At 41.4% G+C, this 27,500-nt stretch overlaps 1 protein-coding gene and 3 long non-coding RNA genes across 5 annotated transcripts in view; 2 read left to right on the top strand and 2 right to left on the bottom strand.

Annotated features, from left to right (window-relative positions):
• Window positions 1–12,806, top strand: part of LOC138968913 (uncharacterized) — a 20,585-nt gene extending 7,779 nt beyond the window's left edge. For both annotated transcript variants that reach the window (XR_011456319.1, XR_011456318.1), the window contains exons 3-5: window positions 10,467–10,650; window positions 11,672–11,767; window positions 12,373–12,806. This is a non-coding gene — a long non-coding RNA (uncharacterized lncRNA). The remainder of the gene's footprint in view (window positions 1–10,466; window positions 10,651–11,671; window positions 11,768–12,372) is intronic.
• Window positions 1,485–7,264, top strand: LOC138968899 (uncharacterized). The gene is made up of 3 exons (XR_011456315.1): window positions 1,485–1,515; window positions 2,060–3,121; window positions 5,619–7,264. It is a non-coding gene; the product is annotated as an uncharacterized lncRNA (long non-coding RNA).
• LOC138968900 (uncharacterized) lies at window positions 2,912–8,913 on the bottom strand. Its single transcript, XR_011456316.1, has 2 exons — window positions 7,707–8,913; window positions 2,912–4,984 (listed from the first exon to the last, which is right to left on the bottom strand). It is a non-coding gene; the product is annotated as an uncharacterized lncRNA (long non-coding RNA).
• Window positions 12,807–13,551: 745 nt separating the features above from the next.
• LOC138968898 (uncharacterized) overlaps window positions 13,552–27,500 on the bottom strand; it is a 28,885-nt gene continuing 14,936 nt past the window's right edge. The window contains exons 3-7 of the mRNA XM_070341572.1: window positions 26,744–27,018; window positions 24,846–25,137; window positions 19,531–19,880; window positions 18,521–19,033; window positions 13,552–17,060 (exon numbers count right to left, since the gene is read on the bottom strand). Coding sequence (XP_070197673.1) covers window positions 16,428–17,060; window positions 18,521–19,033; window positions 19,531–19,880; window positions 24,846–25,137; window positions 26,744–27,018 — 2,063 coding nt within the window. The 3' untranslated portion in view covers window positions 13,552–16,427. The remainder of the gene's footprint in view (window positions 17,061–18,520; window positions 19,034–19,530; window positions 19,881–24,845; window positions 25,138–26,743; window positions 27,019–27,500) is intronic.

Below are 27,500 nucleotides of genomic sequence, written 5' to 3'. Positions count from 1 at the left end.
CCGATCTTTATGAAATTTGACATGAGAGTTCCTGGGAATGATTTTTCCTTTTTTTGATTAATACCTTTGATGACGTCATATCCGGCTTTTTGTAAAAGTTGAGGCGGCACTGTCACACCCTCATTTTTCAATCAAATTGATTGAAATTTTGGCAAAGCAATCTTCGACGAAGGCCGGGGTTTGGTATTGCATTTCAGCTTGGTGGCTTAAAAACTAATGAGTGAGTTTGGTCATTAAAAATCGAAAACTTGTAATTAAAATAATTTTTTTATTAAACGATCCAAAAACAATTTCATCTTATTCTTCGTCATTTTCTGATTCCAAAAACATATAAATATGTTATATTTGGATTAAAAACAAGCTCTGAAAATTAAAAATATAAAATTATGATCAAAATTAAATTTCCGAAATCGATTTAAAAACAATTTCGTCTTATTCCTTGTCGGTTCCTGATTCCAAAAACATATAGATATGATATGTTTGGATTAAAAACACGCTCACAAAGTTAAAACGAAGAGAGGTACAGAAAAGCGTGCTATGCAGCACAGCGAAACCACTACAGCGCTGAACAGGCTCGTCAGTTTCACTCCGTTTTGCACAAGCGGCGGACTACGGTCATTGTGAAAAAATGCAGTGCGTTCAGTTTCATTCTGTGAGTTCGACTGAGCTTGACTAAATGTTGTATTTTCGCCTTACGCGACTTGTTTTATAATCTTGACCCCTTCAGCATGCCTGTGTGTGTAAGTGTGTGTATGTGTCAGTGTACGTGAGTGCGTGTTAGTGTTAGTGTTAGTGTTAGTGTGTGTGTGTGTGTGTGTGTGTGTGTGTGTGTGTGTCCATTCCTGTGTCTGTGTGTCTGCGTGAATGTTAGTGTGGGATTGTGAATGGAAAAGCTACAAAAACAAAAAAGTGAGGTAAAGAAGAAACAATGAAGACTGGAAGAAGGAAACGAAGATAAGAGGAAGAAAGAAAAGAAGGAATGGACGAAGAGAGAGAAGTAGTAGCCTGTTTCTTGAACACCTCCTTGAAGTAACTCTTTTCTTAAAGTGTAACTAAACAAGCAAAAAGGAAAAACGTCGTTCAGCAACCTTTACACTTTGATATGAAGAAGGGCCTCATATACTGTCGAACTGCGAACACAAAAAAAAATTTCTCTCACTCGGACACTGTTTGACGGACATGTGAAGTGCGCGCCAGGAACGACAATCTTCTTAGTTTACCTGATTAATGCCCTTAATTTTTGGTTCTGGTACTTTCAGTTCCGGCTGTTGTCATCAATCTACCAAAATAAAAGATCAAACGGAGTTTTCGATTTTTATTTCATGGTTCAGAAAAATGTTGCTTATTTTCTGAAGTCAACCGTTTTAGCGAATCTTTCTTTGATTCTTAAAAGTCATTTCAGATTTTTGAAAAATAGTTAACGGTTAGTAATTACCAATACATCGTAAACAAACATATCGATTGGTTTTGGTAAGAAGACACAAGTGCGATGAATGTGGTACCAGTATTTTTGTGGTAAGTAAGGATGCATTTCTTTGCTGTAAGCACATTTACAATGCACATTTAATCTGTTTAGCAACATAAACGAAAGCATGGTACAGTGCCGCTTGTTTGTGGTCTATCTTTTTGCGGCAGATGCGTAACAATTAGGGTCTCAGTTGGAAAAAGCTGCTCGGAACCAGAGCAGATTTGGCTTGGGTTCTTTGAGTGTGAATGATCGACGAGTGGCTTGACATTTTTAACGAATCATTACTGTAGCCTACTTGAAACCATCATCTGTTTCTGAATTTGTCATCAGTTATGATTGAGCAGTCTCATAGGAATCGTCCATAAAATGTTAAACCGAAAAAGGGCAGACGATTCTGAATCACACAGGCTGCTGTACAAAATCAGATCTAAAACGATATTTTGAACTGCGACGTCTGCGTAAATGCCCTGTAACAAAATACCTTGTCCTGGTCATGTGTATACACATCAGCTTCTATTGGGAAGATCAGTATTTTATATTAATCACAAATACAAGATTAGAAATAGTTCTGAAGATCGCCTTTGATTTCAGTTTCAGCGGCAAACTAGCAGATCTGTCCAAACCGGCATCGTTTCATGGTTGAAACTTGAATAATCCCAAATAGATCTGAGTGGGGGTAAGTTTTATAGTATTTCAATTTTTTACGGCAGTTTTATTTAAAGATAGTGTAGTGGATGTCTCTGGTGAAGACTACAGTTATATGAATTTTTTTGTTGTAATATTAAAATGATTGTTCTTTATTTACACAATTGAATAATTTGTATTTATTTGTTTGCAGATGACGGCATACTGAGTGCTCCAAGAACATACGCCTGCTGGCATTTTGTGTCTTTTCTGAAGACGTCGAGGCAAGCAGAAGTCACGGTCCTGGCCACACACACACAATGACATGAACAAGAAATGATATTTTTTCATGGGCATATCCAGTATTAAAACTTTATTACCATGCAAACGCAACGATAAGAATTTAGAGAAGGTCATCGGTCACACACACACACTGGGCGGATCCGGCCTTTGTATTCTAAGTGACGATTTTGGAAAGAAGTTGGCTAATTAGTTTGCTCAGGTTGCGCCAGATCTATCAGTTGTCCTTGTTGTGATTCAAATTTTTCTTCTTAATATATTTACTTTTTTGGAAGGTGTATTAGGGGATGTTTCTTGGCTCGGATTGATCCATTTTCCTTGTTTTTATCAACATTTGTCGGACCCCCCCCCCCCCCCCCCCCCCCCCCCCCCCCCCCCAAGGAGGTTGAACGCTTCGCGTCTTCAACTAAACGCTTCGCGTCGTCAAATTGTCCCTAAAAGAAATTTGGAATCTCCCCCTTAAAAATGATGTGATCCGCCCCTGCACACACACAAACACACACAAATAGAGAAGTAATAAATGGATACAGTTTTTCTTTATTTAAATTACAATCAGATGTGGTCGTAGAACAGGCACTGTAAACAAAACCTAGCATGATATACCACTTGTGTGATGTTTCGGTCAATATATATCTTTATTTTCCTTTCAGAAATACATTGGCGTTTTGAATGTCAAGGGAAGTGATACAAATGCTGCAGCGGGCTATCAAGAACGCGAAGGCAAACAAGGTAAATACCTACTTCTGACATTAGTTTACTTATTAACTCTTTCTATACTGGCCATTATCTCCCCAGTCTCTCCCCAGAAACTGGCCATTTGCATGGGTTTGCAAACAAATTCTCAAAAATAAACAAAACAAGATGCAGCCTTCAAACTCATAGGTTTTATTGTGAATATATTGCTAAAACATATGCCAAAGTTTGGTTTCATTGTTGTGAAAAAAAATAAAAATATGATGTCCAGAATTTATGGGTATATTTTACGCAATACGAACAAGGGGGTATGTATTTTGACTTAGAAGCATTTTTTCTTATGAAGGCTCTGTTTGCAACAAAACTGTTTCTGTTTACTTGTATGAAGATTGTGCTTACACAAAAACATAACAAATACAAACTGATTTTCCATTTGGTGGTCATGTAAGCATTGTGAACATGTCCGAAAAATCTGATCACACACCATGTGGTCGACATGCAGACCTGAACGGCCAGTGTATGGTGGCAGAGTTGGAAAATAGGAAAAGATGCCAATCCTTCATCAAAAACCGAAGAAAATCGTCATTGTAATAAGTTTGCTTTATTCTAAATCAAACGACTAGGATAGATGACAGACACAACGACAAACACATTCAATTCTATGTAAAACATACACAATGCTCATGTTAACAAGCTGGCCATAACAATGTGCCCATCGTGCATGAAGTGTGGCTTTGGTCGGATCAGTAGCCGTGCTTTGTCTGCGATACTAAACATGAAATTTTGTTAAAGCGACGATTTAGCAATGTTGTTGTTGCTGCTGCTGCTGTCTGTTCTTGTCACGACATCTCGTTTTTTTCCCTCCTGATTCTGAGAAGAAGCTGTTTAATTGTGATATCAGGCCTAGGAACCCCTGATTTTCACTTGGAGCATTCTCAAAGAAACTTAGCGTATGTTAAGAAAAATGAGTGTTCTCCACACTTTGTCTTTTGTTGTTCGTTGTCGTTGCATGTCTACCGTTCCACAGCCACCTACTATAGCTGATGGGGTCTATGTCGACCAAAAGAATGGGATTCACTGTAGGTCGAGTTCCTGTAGGTGGATTCTCTGTATACCTAAGACTTTAAAATTGACAATCTTGTATACAGGGAATACCACAGGGTGTAGTTCCTGTAGCGTTTTGCTAATATCAATGAAAGTCACGTGATGCTTAGCGACATCGTTAGAATTTGATGTTTTTCGATCTTTTTTTTTAATATTTCTTAGAAATTCGAGTATGGTTTGCAAGTTTTATTGAAAAACTGCACCCTGTGGGATTCCCTGTATACTAGATTGCCAATTTTAAAGTCTTAGGTATACAGGGAATCCACCTACAGGAACTCGACCTACAGAGAATACCACTCTTTTGGTCGACATAGACCCCATCAGCCCTACTATAAGTGCAAGTGTTAAATGACGTATAATAATTTCCACAAAAGACTGCTTGCAGAGAATCATGTGATGCCAATGACAGGTAAGGACATGTGGTAATACATACTACGTTTTGGAACCAGGGAAAATGCAGCACAAATTATTTATCAACCAAATTGATTGACTTGTGCACCACGACAAAAGTTTTCTTTGATCCATAAAAGGTCTTTTGCCAGAAATATTGCTCTGAACATCAAGTACCCTGCAAGGTGTCACACATTTACATTATTGAAATAAAAAGAAAACACACCAGTAACCAGGTTAGGTACGTTAATATCTATAATCAATATCTCGGCACGTTACTGCCTTCTTCGGGATGGTAAGCTGAACATTATTGAACAAAATAATCGGTTTAGATTGTATACTTTGATTCCTGAACGAAGAAGCAGAGGTACTGCATACAACTAGGACTGTAATATCAGCTTTTGCCTGAAACACACACACATACACTTATAAAATTAATGCAATGTCATTGTATGAAGCCAGAACAATCACTAACTTACATAGTTGGTCACACAATTACCCATCACTGAACAATAAATCGAAGTCGGGTGGATTCAATGACTAAAGCAGTAAAGGCTTTGAAAAAACCCTCATCACAAAACATCCCCCCCCCCCCCCCCCCAAAAAAAAAATAAATAAATAAATGAAATAAAACAGGTTGTGTATATAGCGCAGTAAACACCATGCAGGTACAAGCAAAGATTTGACAGTGATTATCCTTGTTTTATATAGCACACATTTTCTAGTTTTGATCTCTCTCTCTCTCTCTCTCTCTCTCTCTCTCTCTCTCTCTCTCTCTCTCTCTCTCTCTCTCTCTCTCTCTCTCTCTCTCTCTCTCTGGAAAGTAATTTATTGACCTGTGGGTTATTTGCGTTTGTATACACATTGGTGATTCGTAAACTATGTTGAAAGAGATTGTCAAACAATATCATATGGGGTGTCTTTAAAAAAAATGTATATCAACAAAATCTGTCATTATTATCAGGCACACGGTTTTAACAAAGCTATGTCACGGAATGCAAGATAAGTGGCTTAAAAAGTCGTGTTTTTGTGTGTGCAGGATATTCGCTAGGACAGGACCTCAAGCTGAACCAGCACAACAGCGATGCATTCTTCCATGGCTTCCACAAAAGTCTTTCACCTATAGCGGGCATTGCATACAGATAAATTCTTTAGACCAATTATACCTCTGTTCCCATGTTAAACATGGAATAATTCTGGACAAATGCGAGGACGTCAGCTTTTTTTTATTTTATTTTTTTATCATTTTACTTATCATTAAAACTTGTTTAGATTTCGATTCGTAAACCATTTACAGTAATCCTTTGTTTTTTTAACTTTGTTCATCTTACCACAGTCACTTCGTTGTTTAGATTTATCATTAAATTTGTTACCATTATGCAGGAAAAATGTAGAATAAAACCAGGAGAGCTTTCGGTAGAAGATATTTCCTGTGTCAAAAGTTAATGCTTATTCTGATTGATGGGTGCTCCAAACTAAGTTATTTTGACTGCCTTATTCGAATTCATTTCCAAGACAGGGCTGAGAAGTGGAGAAGCTTTGGAGAATATCGTAAAAATTGTCTGGGTGTTTATGCAAAACTTTCGAATATGTCAGATTTTACTTTAGAGATTTTAAATACTGTTAACTGACAGAAATGCTATAACTTCTACACCAATTGACTGGATAACTTCATATTCAGCATACTTAAACTTGATTTTATGTTTATGCAGTTCACAAAGTGGCAAATTTTTAGGTTAAATTATCTAACTTTTGCATCACCAATGACACCAACGCTTTCGTGTCTGAGGATTGCCCTGAACCTAGCTGTAACTGCATGCTTTCTTCAGGTCATCGATAGCCTGGGGGTTGAAGGGGATGTTTTTACATACTCAGACATTCAAAATAATCAAAAAGGTAAAAGCCTGAAGGGTTTAAATTAGGTAAAAATGGCTACCGCTCAATGTCAAAACTCGTTCTGTTTAGTCGACCCCCGAATTTGGAGAAACAAATTAAAATTGCACAAAAGTCAGACCATTCAATTTACAAAATTGCCACTTACTGGAAAGGCAGAACATAAACTGAAGATAATGAATACCATATATAAAATAATTGGTTCAACAGATGCAGAAGTAATTTGTATGGTTGTGGGTGTCCTTTTTAGGGGGGTCAACCCTGTAGAAGAGACGATTTTCTTTAATTATCAATCCGTAATATATTGTTTGTTATGCATACAAGATTAACATTGACAAATACTTCAAGACTCCTCATTGATCTTAAGAAATGTTGTGTTTTTTTTTTGTTACTGACTGATTCACTTTCTATTCACTTTACTCTACATAAGTCACGACAAGAAAAGCAAGGGAGGTAATTTCTTCGGAAGAGGTAATTCTCTCCCCTCAGAACGATTGTTGTAGTTTGTTTGATTTTGTTCCCTTCTAATAAGTATTATTTAAAATAGATCTTTACATCTTGATGTGAAAGGCGCAGTACCCCCCTCCCCCCAGGATGTTAAATTCTAGGTTGTGTCCATGTAAAATCCTGATCCTAGTCAAGATCCGAGTTGGTTTTTCATGCAACTGTGCCTCTTTATGCCACTCAATTAGACATACTTTGCAATCCATAATTGCACGAAACTAAGTACAGGAAATACGTTGTTGTCGTGTTTTTAATATTACATAATGAAATAAAAAATGTCACAACTGGTTTCGTGTTGGGCTTTCTCTCTCTGTCTGAATCTCATAATTACTTACTTCTGAGGAGCTTACATTTATTGTTACAATTTTTGTGGATATGTTATTAAGTGTGTCTGTGTTTCTATCATTCGTTATCAGTGTGGTTAAAAAAAAAAGCACACGTCAAAGTAATTTACCCTTCATCATTATCAAAACATGCAGATACAGGCAATAAATATTTGTGATACTTTAAACAAATACAATGTTTGTTTGTTGCGTTTTTTCTTTTTTTCAGAGCAAACACACATCGTATTTGTTCAAACGTGTATATTCTGCACTTTCTAATACCCTGCATGGATCTCCAAATCAAGAATAATGAAAAGGCGTCTAATAGCCCTGCAGCACTCACACGAACATGATAGAAGCTTGCATGCATGCACCCAGGCTCGCTGTCTTCGGCTAAAAGAGCTTACCGTTGGATCTTCGCTCAGACAAATGTAGCTGTCTTGTCCACTTGCTCCTGTCGCATAGATCTGCAATGTGCAACATCATCTTTGATTGATAAGTCTGAGGCACAGACAAACACACACGCGCGCACATTTGCGAGAGAATGCACGTCAGTCTATTCAATCAAACAGTATAAAAACATACCACAGACGTGGTGGTGGGAACTGGACATTCGCCGTATTACAAAATCAAGAGATTCATTTGTGTGTGTATGTTTAATCAAAAGTTCATCTTGCGCACATTCAGTCTATATTGTAACAGGACCCATCCCGTAAAAACTTCGAACAGATCTATTAAATTCTGAAATCCTTGACAAGTTTTTTTTCAATCATCTGTATCTGACCGAAGTAAAAAAAAATCAAAAAATCAGCCAGTACACGCATCTACCCCCTTACACGACAATACATATGTGGCGAAAAAAGGAATCGAGAGGGGGGGAACAAGGAATAAATTAGATCCAGAAATAATTCCACTTCATCATTCCAAAATTCAAGTGTGAAGTGATCAGATACTGTGGTAAAGATACGTGCTTAGTATCACAAATGAAAATACAAGACCTAGGGTTTTAAATCAAGGAAACAATTAAAGTTAAGGAAAGATCAACAGAAATGTCGAGAACATGTAAAATATTGTACTTACAATCTGTTTCAGCATGCTCTTCGAATAATAATCTTCCAGTCAGCCTCGTGCTTACGACTTCGACAGGATGTTGCCTCTCACGCTGAGCCAGTACATTTGGAGTGAATACAAAGGCCAGAGATGCAGTACAAGCACATTAGTTAGATCCAATTCATTTACATTGCTACCTTGCCCAATTTATGGCTATTTCTGTTGGTAACATCACACATGTGGCAAGCAGTGCTTGTTGCCGACTCTGCTGGGACAGGCAGCAGACGATTTTATTTAGGAACCAAATTCTGATTGGTTAAAACATAAAACCGGAACTCAAAGTACCACTTGTTCTTTGGAAGTATCAAATCAAGAACAGATAAGCAGGTAAATCTGAAATGGGTTCAACACTTTTAAAAAATCGTAGTAAATCAGAAAACACAGTAAACGTTGGAAAAATCGTCCAGTATCGCTTCTACAGGTCTATACTTGGACAAAACATAAAGCAATTCAGTAAAGCTGACACTTCAAAATGTCTGTTTAGTTACACTTTAAGAAAAAAAAATAAAATAAAAAATAAATAAAGAAGTAAATTTGATTAAAAATAAAATTGTTTTCCTTTTAACCTTCGCTCTCAGAACCCAAGCGCACACAGTGTAATCGTGTAGAAAGGACTTCGTGGCTTCATGACATAATAGTATTATAGTTTGTCTTGTGTTTTGCTGCTATACAGGCTCAGCAATATGTTTATCCTACTTGGACCTGAGCTGGAATCAGTTACGACACAAAGGAGCTTTCAACTTCTGCTTGGCACTCAAGGTAGGCTATACGCAATCACTGGCAATATCGAGTGTTGTTTTTCTTCTGACTTCTTTGTTCGGACGACTGTAGCAAGGCCTTGTTGGTATAATCAAGAAACAAGAGAGGATAGTTATTGCAACGTTTCATTATAAGATTTGTAACAAGATGTAAAGTAACAAATGCGAAAATGGGCGTTTTAGAACTTTCTTCGATTTACTGGGATAGACCTAAATGTAAAATACACTGTGGGTTGAAACACGGAAACCACCATGTAAACTGAGAAAGAAAACACAATTCAATCAGCCCCGAATAGTCAACAAGGTTGAAGGGACTTGATAAACGACTAACCAATCCTCCATTTTTCCCCACCTACCAGTTCATCCTACCACCCACGTACCAACCTTCTAATGGAGCTGACGTTTTTTCATCTTATGCTAGTAATTTTCATAACCTCCTCCATCGAATAACTGTAGATCTAATCTCTGTAATGATTTGCCTTTTGACCTTCGCTCAAACATTTTGACAATTTCTGTGATCAGTCGAGCTGAACACTCCGTTTACTGGACCTTTCTTACAGGAGTCTGGAAAAAGCTGGGTTTTCCTGTTGCACATGCCTTTAATGGCTTTGCCGTGAGGGCGTGAAGCTTAAACGTTCTTCGCAAGAGCCTGGGAAACTATTCCCACGTACTTACCTTGCTACCTACCTATCTTGCTGACCATCTTTCTGTCTATCCTTATCTTGATAACCTGCTCCTTGGAGCAAACAGCTAATTAGCTCTTTTAACCTTGTAACATATTGTATGTGGTTCCAGTTTGGCATACCGCACACAGCCTTGAGCCCCAGAACGTGATCACGGGAAATGTTAATTACATTTTGGCGGGAGATGCAAACTGACAAACCGCATAGAGTTTCGTTTGGCTGGCAACACTAAAAGGGGCAGTACGGGGGTCACAGCATTGCTGAAGCAAAGATTTGTCTTTTTGTTTCAGATTACGATATAAACAGTCAAAACCTTTACACAATTTTCTCACATATGCCTTCACATACCTTTAGTGTTGCCAGTCAAACGAAAATGCATGCGGTTTCCCAGTTTGCATCCCCCGCATGGATGTATTTCACGTTCTGGTGCTCAAGGATAGGATCTCCGTGCACTTGAGGTTGACAGGTCCAGTAACTTTAAGGTATGTGTAGGCTACTGTGAGACAGTTGTGTAAAGTTTTACACTGTTTATATCGTAATCTGCGATAAAAAGACAAATCGTTGCTTCAGCAATGCACTGCGCCTTTAAGCCTGCGTCAATAATTGTTATCACCAGGAGAATGAAACGCTCCGAAACCTGGACCTGTCTTGGAACGGACTGGGCAGGGACGGCTGCATGGGTCTGGAGACATCGTTAGTGGACAATACCTGTCTGCAACACCTGGACGTGTATCGGTGTGGTGGGCCTGGTGAGTCTGCTGAGGGGTCTCCGTGCAAACTCCACCCTCCTCAGCGTTAAGGTCAGGTTTCTTTCTACGGTGGAAACAACCCCTTTTAAGACCTCTAACATTCTGACTAAATTGGGTCTTAAAAAGGAGGGAGTCTTAAAATGGGGGTAAATTTACGTAAATAGAAAGTCTGAGAAAGTCTCTTTTGTTTTTACATTGGAACCCCCCTTTTACGACTTTTAACAATCTGACACAATTGGGTCTTAAAAAGGAGGGAAACTTAAAATGGAGGTACATTTACAGATATTATGGATAGAAATCTAAGAAAGCTGCTGGTCTTAAAAGGAAGTAAGTCTTAAATTTGGAGGTCTTAAAAGGCGGGTTCCACTGTATTTGTATTCATGTATTTTGTTGTTGTTGTGCTGCTTGTTTATTTGTTCGTTCTTGTTTGTCTGCGTTTCAAGTTAGCTCACTGTCAAGGTCACAGTGTAATTGTTAGGTTCAAAGTGTTATTGGTGAGATCGCAGTGTTATTGTCAAGGTCACGGTATCATTGGCAAGGTCACTATATATGTTAGTTTATGTTTTTAAGTCTTTGCTTGAGGTACCTTTTTAGAGTGAATGTAAAGGTATGTGTATTGCTGTAAAGATCGTTGTTATTGTCAAGGTCACTTCGTGTCATTTCGATTCCAGTTCAGCTTTTGGAATTAGTATCAAGGTCAGTGTCAACTTCCATGAGTTATCGTATTGCGCGGGTCTATGTTTGTTATATTTGTATACGTCGGTTTAGCTCTTAAAATAAGGGTCATGGTCATTGTGCAACTGTCAAGGTCATTGTGTTATTGACACAATATCATCGCTTAGAATTTGATGATAATGATAGTGATGACGACTGTGGTGACTTTGAAGACGACTTCCATGATGAGGATGAGGATGACGATGACGATGATGACGATGATGATGATGATAATGACGATGATGATGATGATGATGATGATGATGATGACGACGACGACGATGATGATGATGATGACGATGACGATGACGACAGCGACGACGACGATGATGATGATCTTTAATGCTTTCGTTTGCAGATGGCGAATAACCCATTACCGACAAAAAGTGGCACACAAGTCATGAATATGCTAATCAACACACCGACATCTGCTCTCAACGTTGTTGATATGTCGGTATGTTTCCTGCTCTTCGCCGCTGAAGCATACTGTTACTATAAGGATATTAGAAAGGGGTGCAAGAAGCGGTCTGCTCTGTGTTTGCTTGTTTCTTTCGCGTTTCATTTCCCCCTTTTCTTTTACTTTTATCTGTCTTGTTTCGTTTTTTTCTGTCTAATGTGTATTGCAGAAAAAAACAACCACCAAAACAAATAACCTTTGGGCGTTTACTAATTTGAATTTATTGTAGGTATTAATACAACACCTACATTTAAATAATTGTATGGATTTGATCACGTTTACCGGTATTATGGCATGTATTTTGTTGAGGAAATTGGCCCCTTTATTATTTTCTTTAGTGTTATTTTTATTGCGACACGATTGTATCTGCCCGATTATATATCCTAGGCAGACTGATACGAAGAGGTGTAAGTTACACCCGCCTTCAGGCTCAGGCATTTTCAAACGATCAACTCAAGACTATATATAAAGTGTGGTTATATGCAAGCATGTACATCTTCAAAGAAAACGTCTCCTATTCATTTCCTGTGATTTGTGTGTTTGTTCACCTGTCTTTGATTAACAGCAGGCCATGAATCCCATTGTAAACATTTGTATCCCAGCACATCGCAGACAGAGGATGAGTTCCTCACCAAGTTGTCAGAGCAGCGCCAGTCACGTGTCATCTATGTCTCGCATAAAGGACATCAACGGCATGGCTAGACCCAAGTCCTTGTCCTTTGACCCAATTCTGGTCCTTTTTGAGTACATGAAGCTCAACAACCTGCGCCTCATCCGGCGACCTCTTCAAGTCACTGGACACAAACGGGGACAAGGTCATCTCCAAGACAGAACTGAGAGCCGTTTTCTTGGTACGTTTTCAATATTCTTCTTCTTCTGCGTTCGATTTTCATGGCCGTCATATCCTCAGGTCGGTGGCTGCCATGAAGTCCGCAGTCTTCTGCAGTTCGGTAGAGGGTCCCGAGAGCTTGGTGCACACGCACGCACACACACACTTTACACTCACACACGCAGAGGCATACACACACACACACACACACACACGCACTCACACTCTCACACACACGGGTCCGCGCACGCACACATACACACACACACACAGAGGCACATTCACACACAAATTACACACATACTCGCACATACACACACGCACACACACACGCGCGCCCGCGCACGCACGAGCGCGTGCACACACACACACACACACACACACACACACACACACACACACACACACACACACACACACACACACACTAATGAATGACTGTGTCGATCTTCTGTTGAGACCTTGGACATGTTAAAGTGCGCAGACATCATCAGAGATTCCTTTTTGTTTAAATCAGCAATTAGTGCTTCCTCTGTCGGGTTCATCGAAATGTGAATCAGTGTGTAGACGTCACAGAGAACAAAGCCAATATCGACGCTCTCTCATTTTGAGCTGGCACACTGATCTGCTTTGGTAAAGATCTATTAAGCAGTGGGTGTGGAGGCGAGGCACCTTAAGCTGAGAGCTTTTCGTTGTTGTTGTTCTTTTCTTCGCTAGAATGTTCTGGTAAATGGAGCACGTCCATTGAACGTCACTGAACACTATTTTCACCTTTTCAGAGTTTTAATTTTTTTTAATTAATTTTTGTTAAAGCTAAACAATCGACATCTTTTGTGGTTCACATTGTTTCTCAAATGTACACTTTAGTCTACAAGGATTCCAAAATTGCGTTTTGATGTTGAAATACTCTAAGACGACGAATTTGGGTTTCTGGACAAAAAAAGACTGGACATGTCGATTAAATGCTTTTATTGACAGAAAATGAACACATGTTCCCTTTTTAACATCTTCATAATTATACTTTAGCCATAGCAATCAGCCCTACCTAACGTACTGGCGACGGGAGGCGTTTTTACAATGAGGCAGTCCCCGTGATTTAAGATTACATAGGACTCCCGGGGTCACTTTAACCTAACGGTTAATTTGATTTTTCTCTATCTTAAATTGCGTTGTCTGCCAAGAACCCCCCCCCCCCCCCCCTTTCCTATCCCATCCTCGATGTTCATATGTTTTCCTTTCAAGTGTTCCTACCAATACAATATTGCGAAACCCACTCATGAAATCGTTAACACAACGATCGTCACATGCTTTCAGTGTAGGCTACATCAAAGGTTTCCTGTCCTGAAGCAGTACACTTCCAACATCAAACGCCAACCGTCACATGCTACGGAGGGGTTTTGTTGTTGGTGGTAGTGGTGGTTGCAGGTGGGTGTGGTGTTCGTTGGGGGGGGGGGGGGGGGGGGAGGAGTGAGGCGTTTTCCTGCTTCCTGTGTCTTGGTGACCTTTCACTACAACAACACAGAAGTGGAGTTATAATGAGACCAATTCTCGTTCTCGCCGACAAAGAGAACACAGGAAGTGGTCTCGGCAAGCCGCCGGAGCAAAATAATGTCTGAAAAATTGCAGCAGGACACTTAGAGCTCCTAGTAATTATTGGCCTGGAGCGATACCTGGCTATCAAAGACAATTAACAACTAATGGCGGGTCAGTTAAGGAGAGTCTGATTGCGGGGGCATGTTTGGCGAGATCTGCCGTTTGCCCAACACTTTCCTGGTTTTTTTTTCTTTTTTTCTCTCGTTTTATTCTTCCCCTTTTTCTTTCAGATACAGCAGAGAAGTTGCGTTTGATATAAAGAACGAAGTGCGACTACAATGATTTTATTATTCGTGTCTGAAATAAAGTTGACTTTTCTTGAACTTTTTACTTGTTCGACTTATGATTTTCTTGAGCAAATTGTCGGTTCAAGGTAAAATATGTAGCAAATATCAAAGACCTGAATCCTGATTTATCGTATTCCGTATCTAGTTCCACATGTAAAACGTACCTCGTCTAAATCGTCACGTTTTGTCAAACATAATTGTTCATTTGGAACACAAAAATACAACAACAACAAAGAAAGAAAGAAAGAAACAAACAAACAAGCAAGCACGCTCATTACAAAAAAAACCCATTTTCATTTACGTTTGGTCATACAGTGAGTACATGGAACAAAAAAACCGTTTCCTCATGTTTTAAATATTGCATTGTTCTCTCGCACTATACAAAAAGCGTATCTTGGGCAAGAGAGCACGCAGAAACTGAAGCAGAAGTAGTGATAGTATGATTACATGAAGTAGCAGTAGCAGGAGTAGCAGTGATGGGGGATGTGCCGTATCATGCGAGGTATGTGGCACGTATAAAGCAGGAAGTTTTTGTGAAGAATCTTCCTGTTAGGCCAAACAAAATTATATGTTTGGTTTAGTGTAACCCAACCGACCCTATTTTTTTCCGCCGACCCTCAAACTCTTTTTTTTTCTTTTGACACATTTTGCGAACCATACCGAGACTAGGGGAAGTAACCTCCTTTATAATCGACTAAATAAAAAATTTAAATTAAAAAAAAAATGCCGACCTACCAACCCTATCTTTTTTTGGTCACGTTACCCTAAACCAACGTATATATTTTTGTTAGGCCTTATATGGGCAAGACAGCACAAACCGAAGGAGGAGCAGTATTACATGCAGTGATGGTGGTTGTACCATAATGATGCGAGTTACGTGTCACGTATAAAGCATGATTAAACTGTTCGCGTTTCTACTTCAAGTACTCCTAATTCATACCAGAAATCCTCTAGCTTTTTTAACGTTTCTTCTTCAAGAACTCCTAATTGATACCAACAATCCTCAAGCTTTAGCTTTCTGACAAGTCCTTGCTGAGACCTTTTAGCGTTTCTAATTTAAGTACTACTTACTGATACCAGAAATCCTCTAGCTTTATGTTTCTCACTAAGACTTTTCGCGTTTCTTCTTCAAGTACTCCTAACTGATACCAACAAGAAGAGCAAACGCTCGATCGAGTCACTTTCGCAGTTCTGAATATTATATGAGGCATCAGATGGACAGGAAGAAATTGCTATTCACAACACAATGAGTCACGTTCACATAAAATTTGAGCCCGGTCACTTTTATAGTTTCCGAGAAAAGCCCAACGTTAAGTTGTGTGTTGCCGAACAGAAAAGGCTAGTTATCTCCCTTGTTTTTCTGATAACGTTCGTAAAAGGCTACAGATGTAAATACTTTGATGTAAAGAATAATCCTACAAAGTTTCAATCACATCCGATGAACTTTGTCAAAGATATAAAATGTCTAATTTTTCCTTTGACGCTGACCTGTGACCTTGAAAAAGGTCAAAGGTCAACGAAACCATCGTTAAAGTGTAGAGGTCATTGGAGGTCACGACTAAACAAAATATGAGCCCGATCGCTTTGATAGTTTCCGAGAAAAGATATAAAATGTCTAATTTTTCCTTTGACGCTGACCTGTGACCTTGAAAAGGGTCAAAGGTCAACGAAACCATCGTTAAAGTGTAGAGGTCATTGGAGGTCACGACTAAACAAAATATGAGCCCGATCGCTTTGATAGTTTCCGAGAAAAGTCCAACGTTAAGGTGGTGTCTACGGACGGCCGGACGGCCGGCCGGACGGCCGGCCGGCCGGAGAGACTAACACTGACCGATTACATAGAGTCACTTTTTCTCAAGTGACTCAAAAACCATCAAGTCCTCACTAGGACTTTTCGCGTTTCTACTTCAAGTTCTACTAATTCATACCAGAAATCCTCAAGTCCTCACTAAGACTTTTCGCGTTTTTTCTTCAAGTAGGCCGCCCGGATGCGAGCGATGCCCTTGTGGCAGAAGTCGAGGTAAAACAGCACCATGACCAGTCCCACAGGAATGGCCGTCATGTAGACGCCTAACGCAGACGATGACGTCCTCTTGTCCTCCGCTGACGTCTTCTTGCGGCGCGTGGATGACAAGGTCTCCTTGGGAACCACGAGCTCTGATTCGTACTGCTCGGGTGGCACGAGCAGAGTGTGGTTGGCCAGGATCTCCAGCTGGTAGCGCGGTCTGCACAGACATGGGCAGAAGGAGGGGATGGGAGGCAGCGAAGGAAGAGAGGGCAGTGTAGGTATCGCTGGTACGCTGATCGCCAGATCCGTTGGCACTGTCACTGGCAGATCCGTTGGCACTGTCACTGGCAGATCCGTTGGCACTGTCACTTGAAGATCCGTTGGCACTGACACTGGCAGGTCGCTGGGCACTGTCAGTGACAGATCGGATGGCAGTGTCGGCAGCAGTTTAGCTGGGGTAGAAGGTGATGTCGATGGTGCCTCTGTTGAAGGTGTCGTTGTCAATGGCTCCGTGCTGGTTACGTCAGTTACTGCCTCTGTGTCTGACGTCACCTCTGACGTAGTCGTTGACGTCTGAAAACACAGGGCAAATGTTAGGTAGAGATGCAGCTTTTCTGATACATTTCAGCAAGGGGCAGAAACACGCGCGAAAGCGTTGAAGAAAAAAAAAAGCTCTCGGACAGAAAGATGGACACACATTAACACACAGTGATGTGCCAATAACAGGATGTTTTCATAGACATATTTTTGTCTACTCCATCTGCCTTTGTGTCTGTCCGTTTGTCTGCCTGTCAGTCTGTCTTTAGTTTCTTTGTCATTAACGTTATTTTCGTTCGCCATTTCTTATCTTTATTTTCGTATGTAGTTATATGTTAGTGTATGTGCGTGTGCGTGTGCGTGTGTGTGTGTGTGTGTGTGTGTGTGTGTATGTGGGTGTGTGTGTATGTGTGTGTGTGTGTGCGTGTATGTGGGTGTGTGTGTATGTGTGTGTGTGTGTGTGTGTGTGTGTGTGTGCGTGTGTGTGTGGCGGTATGGTACTCGTAAGTCATGTTCTGATTTTTGTCCGTGTAATCTTTTAACAAGTGAATGGTGTCAACAAATACGTAGTATACTACTGTGTGTACACACAAATAAATACCAGGAAATAAGACAAAAGAAAAAATAAAACAAGTCGCGTAAGGCGAAATTACTACATTTAGTCAAGCTGTGGAACTCACAGAATGAAACTGAACGTAGTCCGCCGCTCGTACAAAAGGCAGTGAAAGTGACGAGCCTGTTTGGCGCGGTAGCGGTTGCGCTGTGCTTCATAGCACGCTTTACTGTACCTCTCTTCGTTTTAACTTTCTGAGCGTGTTTTTAATCCAAACATATCATATCTATATGTTTTTGGAATCAGGAACCGACAAGGAATAAGATGAAAGTGTTTTTAAATTGATTTCGAAAATTTAATTTTGATCATAATTTTTATATCTTTAATTTTCAGAGCTTGTTTTTAATCCAAATATAACATATTTATATGTTTTCGGAATCAGGAAATGATGACAAACAAGATGAACGTAAATTTGGATCGTTTTATAAATTGTTTGTTTTGTTTTACAATTTTCAGATTTTTAATGACCAAAGTCATTAATTAATTTTTAAGCCACCAAGCTGAAATGCAATACCGAAGTCTGGCCTACGTCGAAGATTGCTTGGCCAAAATTTCAATCAATTTGATTGAAAAATGAGGGTGTGACAGTGCCGCCTCAATTTTTACAAAAAGCCGGATATGACGTCATCAAAGACATTTATCGAAAAAAAAGTCCGGGGATATCATTCCCAGGAACTCTCATGTCAAATTTCATAAAGATCGGTCCAGTAGTTTAGTCTGAATCGCTCTACACACACACACGCACAGACAAACACACACACACACACACACACACACACCACGACCCTCGTCTCGATTCCCCCTCTACGTTAAAACATTTAGTCAAAACTTGACTAAATGTAAAAAGAAAGCTACTTGAAGAGAATATAATTGGAACACATACCGGTTCTGAGACTGGAATGAAATCGTCGAGGGGCAACCCAAGCGGTACGCTCCAACTCGTACCGTTCCCATACGAGTACAGAAAACCACCAATATTGCCCGGGCAGGACCAGCTGACGTAAACGTAAAGGTATGTCTGCCTCTGGACTTGCAACCGCACTCCTGTGATGTTGTCATAACCAGGACCGTACATGACGTAACGATGAGAAGCGTTCCTCATGGCATTAACAAGAGCAGAGTATATCGTAGTGTTGAAACTTATACAGTCCTCGGCGTTGGTCTGATTCGGGTAGAACATAACTAGAATGACGTATTCCGCGTCCGGATGGGTCAACGTTGGAACGAACAGTCTGTACTCTTTCCGCCATTGGGATACTGGTACGGGGAAGAACATTGTTTCATCCCCACTGACTCTGAAGGTGTCGTTATGACCTGGGTGAAACTGACCCACCAACACCGGCCCGTCGGCGATCAACGCGTCCATCAGAGGCCCGGATATATTGAACGTCCACATCTATATAAACAGTACAGTTGTTGAAACGCTGTGTGATGATGTCCAAAACAAACACAATAACCATAACAACGACAACAGAAGAAACAAAAACAGTGACTGCGATTAGGTCAAAAACAACATTTCCACGACAGAGACACCGAAAGATAAAATCTGCAATTAACGTGTCTGAGAAACAGTTACAACTAACATCTAATACAAGAAGGGGGAGAAGAAATACTAAAACAAAAATACCCATCCAACCAAACCACCAACATACACACCAACCAACCAAACAAACAAATCTACTGAAAATTTAAGAATAAAAGCAAGAGGTCATCATCAAGACACACACGCACATCTCTCTCGATCTCTCTTTCTCTCGCTCTCTCTCTCTCTCGCTCTCTCCCCCTCTCTCTCTCTCTCACTCTCTCTCTCTCTCACTCTCTCTCTCTCTGTATCTCCCTCCCTCCCCCTCTCTCTCAACCTCCCCCCCCCCCCCCCCCCCCACACGTACTTACTTGTTCGTCTGCTTTCGCTGTAAACTTGTAACCAAAGAAGGTGATATTAGTTCCGATATTGAAGGCCTTGACCTTCACCAGAACCGGAAGTGACACCAGCGGCGTAGTTGCCAGGATGTATGCGTCACGCAACATTTCCAATGGTGGCACTTGAGCCATGGTGTATTCTAGATCAGTAACTTGAGTTTCAACAGTTGGCGTCCCACCGCTGGATCCGCCGCCGAGTAAGCCAGCAATCAAGCCAAGCAGACCACCAGACCCAGACGAGGTTGGAGTGACCGTCCGTGTCACCTGGTAGGAGTCCGCTCCTGCCACCACTGCCACTGGTTTCGACGCTGTCACAAGGGTACCTAGTACAGGGATAAGTAGTGCGCTGTCGTTAAGCCAAATTTCTTCTCGTGAACATACACTCTATTAAACAAACCTCATGCACATATTTTCGTACCCCAACTAAAACACTCGTTCCCGTGTCATTTCTTTTAAACAGTATATATGTCATTATATATATAGCATGACTTCCCTTCTTTGTCTCTGTTAAATTCTAGTTTGCAAATATCCCGTGGTATTGCTCCGTAGGCCCAAAGTTCGGCCATGACCGAGGCAAATAACTTGCGCAGCGGCAGAAACAAGAAAAAGGAAATCTTTTATGAAATGATGACGTTTTGAATGAAAGCCACCCAAATTTGACCTCTTGATTCCGACCATGAACCCGCTATTGATAATCCGGAAGGTCGTACCATAGATACAGATCTTTATTCCCCCCTCTGCTTCTTTCTCTCTGTAAACTTATAGGGCTAGTTATTTTTCGGTAACTTACCCAACAACCAAAATCACTTACCCAACAACGGGCCTGAATCCTCGATAGCTCATGGGTAGAGACTGTACACATTGTGGATCTACTTTTTGCGACTCAAAAGTTCAGAACACTCTAATGTACAAAATATACATTTCTGGAGCAAACAATACAACCATGCCGCATTTAAACCAGCAACTACAGGCTTGAACACATGAATCTCAATATAAAATCCATGAGTTTGGTTGTTTTCTGAATTCAGATCTGCCGTGCACAATCGTTTATCGCTTGCAAGATTCCAAGGAAAAGTAACTCTCATATTTTGTCTAGCGACACGAGTAGTTCCCCTTCCAGATTTCGGCTGCATCGACAAGACTGCAATCCGACGGTCAGTTTTCAACAATATTTCATTTTATAAACAGATCACACGCAATCAATTGCAAACATTTAATCAACTTAAAGAATATGCAGCGGTTTCATACACTATTTTGCCCCAGAAAACTGAACTTCATACAGTTTTTAACGTTGGAACACGGGTGTAAAACTTCGTCTGCTAGTCACATTCGAGGAAAGAACATTTCCTGAGCGATACCAAAACATGAACAGAACACACACTATCTGCCTTTACTGCCACAGCAGAATGACAACATAACTGTGTACTTGATTTTAGTTCAAAACATGGAAACTGACAAGAAGTGTGAACAGAATTGAATGATTTGCACGGAACTATACAACCGCGCATTAATCGATCGCCTGCGCAGGTAGACTGGTTGGGTGAATATGATTCGATCAATCTTTCGCACAAAAACTCCTCTTTTATTTGAATAACTGAAGAAAGGAGGAATAAAGAGGTTACATACCTCGTCTCAGTGATTATCAAAAATAATGGCCTCAGTTCGCGGTCATGAAAAAGCTCGCTGAAGCTCGCATTTTTCATGATCCGCTAACTTCGACCATTATTTTTGATAATCACTGAGACTCGGCATGTAACCTCTACATCTCTGGTCGTGCCGATTCATAGATTCAACCTACAAACTGCGACCTCATCTGTGTTCAGATGGCCAAGCAATGCGTGGAATCTTTTATTCTAAAGTCTTATGGCTCGTTTCGACAAGCATTGAACGTATGAAATTAACCACATGCAGTTTATTTCTTCAGCAAACTGCAAACGCATCAATGCCTCCTGTTGGGTTGGGTGTTTTGTACAGAAATGTCTTCCACACGATAGATTCGCTGATTTGTCTCACGAAGCCGTCATCAACACGAACACAGCGATTGCAGAAGCAAACTCCGTACCTACACGACTGAGACACAAGACTGATTATTTCACAGCTGCAATGCCAACAGAGAACAAAGACGTTTTGGGTACAGGCGTTTGGGGTACTCACGTCAAGTCCACGGACCAGCCATTAGCCGGAATCGTCTGAACAAAACACAAATGACGTCAAAGTCTCTTCCGTTTTGCCTGTAACTTTGTCATGACGTCTTTTTATGACAGTATGCGCGACAATTTTGTTCGCTTCCTGTGTCATTTTAGACTTCGGAACAAACCACTCGAAAGTAGATCTAGTAGCTAAACCTGTGTGTTAAAACAGCTAAAACACTCTTCTGGGTTGCCGTTTCAATAATAACCAAAAAGTTAAAGAAAGAAAAACAATGTTCAGTGGCGAAATGGCGGCGGATTGAGCATTTATTCCGGTTTATGAAGGTACGATTGAAGCTTCTATTCACTCCGTGTCAACCAACAAGACTAGATTTGTAGCAGACGACAAACAAAGTATGTAGTACCTGTCTTGTGATGACGATTATGTCGTTATGAATTATTTGTACGTTGTAAAGACATTTCAAAACAAAAACAAGTCGCGTAAGGCGAAAATACAACATTTAGTCAAGTAGCTGTCGAACTCACAGAATGAAACTGAACGCAATGCAATGCCAACGCAGCAATACTCGCAGCATCGTCAGTCCACCGCTCATGGCAAATGCAGTGAAATTTGACAAGAAGAGCGGGGTAGTAGTTGCGCTGAGAAGGATAGCACGCTTTTCTGTACCTCTCTTCGTTTTAACTTTCTGAGCGTGTTTTTAATCCAAACATATCATATCTATATGCTTTTGGAATCAGGAACCGACAAGGAATAAGATGAAAGTATTTTTAAATTGATTTCGAAAATTTAATTTGATCATAATTTTTATATTTTTAATTTTCAGAGCTTGTTTTTAATCCAAATATAACATATTTATATGTTTTTGGAATCAGAAAATGATGGAGAATAAGATGAACGTAAATTTTGATCGTTTTATAAACAATTTTATTTTTTTACAATTTTCAGATTTTTAATAACCAAAGTCATTAATTAATTTTTAAGCCACCAAGCTGAAATGCAATACCGAAGTCCGCGCTTCGTCGGAGATTACTTGACCAAAATTTCAACCAATTTGGTTGAAAAATGAGAGCGTGACAGTGCCGCCTCAACTTTCACGAAAAGCCGGATATGACGTCATCAAAGACATTTATAAAAAAAATGAAAAAAATCCGAGGATATCATACCCAGGAACTCTCATGTCAAATTTCATAAAGATCGGTCCAGTAGTTTAGTCTGAATCGCTCTACACACACACACAGACAGACAGACAGACAGACACACACACACACACACACATACACCACGACCCTCGTCTCGATTCCCCCCTCTACGTTAAAACATTTAGTCAAAACTTGACTAAATGTAATTAGCTTTTATGCGTCACGGGATATATACGTCACACCTCCATTCATCCATGGAATCGCGTGGTATTTCGTCTCCACAGGATGAATGAATACATGATGTCTTTTCCGGAACTGGACAAAACTGGCCTTACCAAGACTGACACAAAATACAATTCTGCAACTTCTAGGCTTGCGTTGATTATTCTGCCCATGGTGAATTTCCCATGCTTTGTTTCCACATCCCATGACAAATTATCCTTACTTTGGTCATGCCATATATAGGTTACAGCTCCGATTCATCCATGGTATCGCGTGGTATTTTGTCTCGCCTGAGTGAATGAATATAATGACGTCACTCTCCTCGAGTGACGTCATGATATTCATTCACTCAGTCGAGACAAAATACCACGCGATAGCATGGATGAATCGGAGCTGTAACTTATACGTGGAGGTTTGTGTGTCCATGATGAGGGGGACCATGACAAAATGCGCCGTATTTCAGCAGTGACTGAATGGATCGCTTGGGGAATGAGTGTTTTTGTTGGGGTTCGAAAATGGGTAAGATAAATTTTGGGCTGAGTTTAGTTCGGCTCCCCATGTCAGTTCTGGCAAAGATTTTACATGAGATAAGACCATTCCTCCTCTTGGTGACATAACAAACCCGAACAGCCTAGGTGGAATATTTTGATTAATTAATTTCGTATATGTTAGACATCATTTCATCACAAAATTCCAACTTCTTACAGAAAGCAGTTGATTTTTGGTATGTGACCAAGTGGAAGTATGGTATCACTTACCCCATGCAAAATCATGGCCCGATATGAGACGGTGACCCGAACACACACACACACACACACACACACACACACACACACACACACACACACACACACACACACACACACACACACACACACACACATGTTTTTCACGAGAAGGAACGTGACGTCAAACTAGCGACGACCTGCCAAACGGTTGTGTGACGTGTCTAGTGTGTTGGCGAAGTGTCTTGTGCTTGTCACTTCTCGCTTTCAGCCCTCACCGCTGGCTAGCACCGTCTGTCCTTTTTAGGACAATGCGAAAAGAGAGCAGAATGCGTCAGTCTCTCCTGCCAGTACAATAACCTCTCCACAACAAGCCCTATGTAGTGCCTCCATCGCGGCGACAGGCGTAAACTGGGTACCGCAAGGCCCCAGGCTAGACTACAAGGACTCGGAGGAGGTTGGCCCCTAGACGTGCGGCATGCGGGCCCACCGGTGTGTGGAAACGCCCAGGTGCCCACGAACCAACCTCCAGCTATGGGTCAAATAGCCGGGCAGGATAGGCTCGTCAACCCTGGCAGGCAGCTATCCTAAGAGAAGACCACTCTGAATTCAAAACGAGGGTAGAGGAGGCTCATCATCCATGGAAGGAAACTCGTCTAGGAGAAGGAAAACTCCGAAATGAAACCCACGCAGTCCCTCGAAGACGGAACGGCACTGGCCTTTTTTAGGCGGGGAGCAGACCGGGTGCCTACGCTATCCTCGACAAATGGTTGTGTCATCAACGAATCGAAACTAGCGACGTAATGCTTGCGTATGTGATTAAGGCGTTCATGAACGGAGAATGAACGAAAACTGCTGATCAAGGCAAAAGTGTTTTGACCGGCCGTGGAGGGTGTTTCTCATTTTGTTGTGTATGTTTTGTTTTACATTTCATGTGTACAGACATATAGACAGGCATTCGAACGGACACATTAATGAACATGTTTTTATATGCATAGTTATTATAAGTATGCTCTTCGTTGTATATTTCTGTGATAAACACTACCCTCACCTGACAGATCGCACATCAGGCATAGTAGTTGCATCGCTTCAAACGCCTGTAGGGTCTCGTGCACCTGCTGCCCATTGGTATAGTTCAATCCTTTATATGCCACCTGTGCGTCAGCGGGCAACTCTAGCGTCACAGTGACGACAGTGTTGTTGTGACGCGCCAGTACCGCCATGACGCAATAGCCCTTGTCGCAATGCGTTAGCACTGCGTAGTTTTGCGTCATCAACGACACAGGTAGCGCCAAGCATGACATTTGTACCTTCACTGGAGGCTGCCAATAGGAGGCAAACGCCTAGGGGGAACAAAGAAAAAAATGTCAAATCTTACTTACTTCTTTCTTACTACTCACTTACTTGGCAACCAACTTACTTACCTACCTTCTTACATATTTACTTACTTACTTACTTACTTACTTACTTACTTATCAACCGGCACGGTTGGCCTAGTGGTAAGGCGTGATCGGGAGGTCGTGGGTTCGAACCCCGGCCGGGTCATACCTAAGACTTTAAAATAGGCAATCTAGTGGCTGCTCCGCCTGGCGTCTGGCATTATGGGGTTAGTGCTAGGACTGGTTGGTCCGGTGTCAGAATAATGCGACTGGGTGAGACATGAAGCCTGTGCTGCGACTTCTGTCTTGTGTGTGGCGCACGTTAAATGTCAAAGCAGCACCGCCCTGATATGGCCCTTCGTGGTCGGCTGGGCGTTAAGCAAACGAACAAACAAACAAACTTACTTATCAACCAACTTCCTTACCAACCAACTTCCTTTCCAACCAACTTACTTACCTACTGCCTTCTTACTGACTTCGAATGCAATTGATTGATTTCTTGGTTGGATTCTTGATCGCTTGATTAGTGGATGGGTGGATGGATTGTTTGGTTGGTTGTTTCATATCAATTGTTTGATTGACTGATTGGTGTGTTGTTAATACATGTAGTATAATCAAGTGTCAACGAAGATAATGATGACGAAAGCTGTGCTTTGGTTGCACTACAAACGCTCAATCTGCTTCTTCTGATGATAATAAGCATAAGATATAGAGTCCTGTGAGGTTACCCTCGTGGACATTTGGGCTGCTTTCTCACTGGGGGAAAGAAGATTCCATACTGTACGGCGCTACCCATCATTTTCTCTTTCCTCAGCTGGAAGGAACGTGTATTCATGTTTCCAATACCTGACATTTTGCTGTGAACTTGGGATCTTTATTGCGCGCATTCGTGCACACGGGGATGTTCGGACATTGTTGACTTATATAAATCCCTCGCCGATCGTAGGGGTCTAACCTACGCCAAAAGCGACAAACTGGTTTCACAGCCAGCGCCACTACCGACTAAGGTATCTCCCCGTCCGATGACGATGATACTTGTGGTTGCAAAACGATGATGATGATGATGATGATAACGACGACGACGACGACGACGACGATGATGATGATGATGATGATGATGATGATGATGATGATGATGATGATGATGATGATGATGATGATGACGACGACGACAATGATGACGATGATGCTGCTGCTGCTGATTTTTGTTTGTTTGTTTGCTTAACGCCCAGCCGACCACGAAAGGCCATATCAGGGCGGTGCTGCTTTGACATGTAACGTGCGCCACACACAAGACAGAAGTCGCAGCACAGGCTTCATGTCTCACCCAGTCACATTATTCTGACACCGGACCAACCAGTCCTAGCACTAACCCCATAATGCCAGACGCCAAGCGGAGCAGCCACTAGATTGCCAATTTTAAAGTCTTAGGTATGACCCGGCCGGGGTTCGAACCCACGACCTCCCGATCACGGGGCGGACGCCTTACAACTAGGCCAACCGTGCCGGTAATGATGATGATGATGATGATGACGATGATGATGAGAGCTTATTCTGAAACACTCCATACCTGCACTGCGATCTCTCCCTGACTGACGACATGAACGACGGACTTAAAGACACCTGCACTGCGCATGACCAGACTGCTGTCCAGGGCAACATGGTCGGTCGTTCCAAAGAGAACGGTTGTTTGCGTTGGGCTGGGCACAATCGCTGCTGTGTTTTGTGGCACGGAGGTCTCCACGTCGACATTGTACGTCTCAAGGTTAGTGAGGGTCAGGGACAAAGCCAAGGTCACGTCCTCTGGAGGCTTAGTGAATGCGATCAGATACTCCTCTCCTCCTACTATCAATGGGGCAAGGAGAAACAAATGCGATTGATTCAATTGAATAAAATAAAATAGAATTAATGATAAAGTAAGACGACTACGGAGCTTTTTTGAATGCGATGACACCCTCCTCTCCCACTGGTTTTGTACTGTACACGGCATTTTGGGACCCCCTCCCCCTCCCCCCTCTCCCCCCGTTCCCTGACCATAAAATGTATCTTTTTCAAGGAGATACCCCACAATACCCATTGAAGAAGCTCAATTTCAACAGCATCCGGGGTTTTGACCTATAACCCCCCCCCCCCCCCCCCCGATGGGACTTTGCCCCTAGACCCAACCATGGCCCTGGGAGCTCATGGTACCACTGTCTCATTAAGGAAGCCTGCCAAACACTATCCCCACCCTTCTTATTCACTAGGTGAGATTTATAACAATCAATTTTAAGCATGTAACATAACTGACCGGCTGGAACTAGGCCACGTCAACATTAATAGAAGCT

The sequence above is a fragment of the Littorina saxatilis genome, linkage group LG6 (assembly GCF_037325665.1).
Source record: "Littorina saxatilis isolate snail1 linkage group LG6, US_GU_Lsax_2.0, whole genome shotgun sequence".
Taxonomy (NCBI): Eukaryota; Metazoa; Mollusca; class Gastropoda; order Littorinimorpha; family Littorinidae; genus Littorina; species Littorina saxatilis.
The sequence above is the reverse complement of the archived record's forward strand: the minus strand, read 5'-3'. Positions and strand labels throughout refer to the sequence as shown.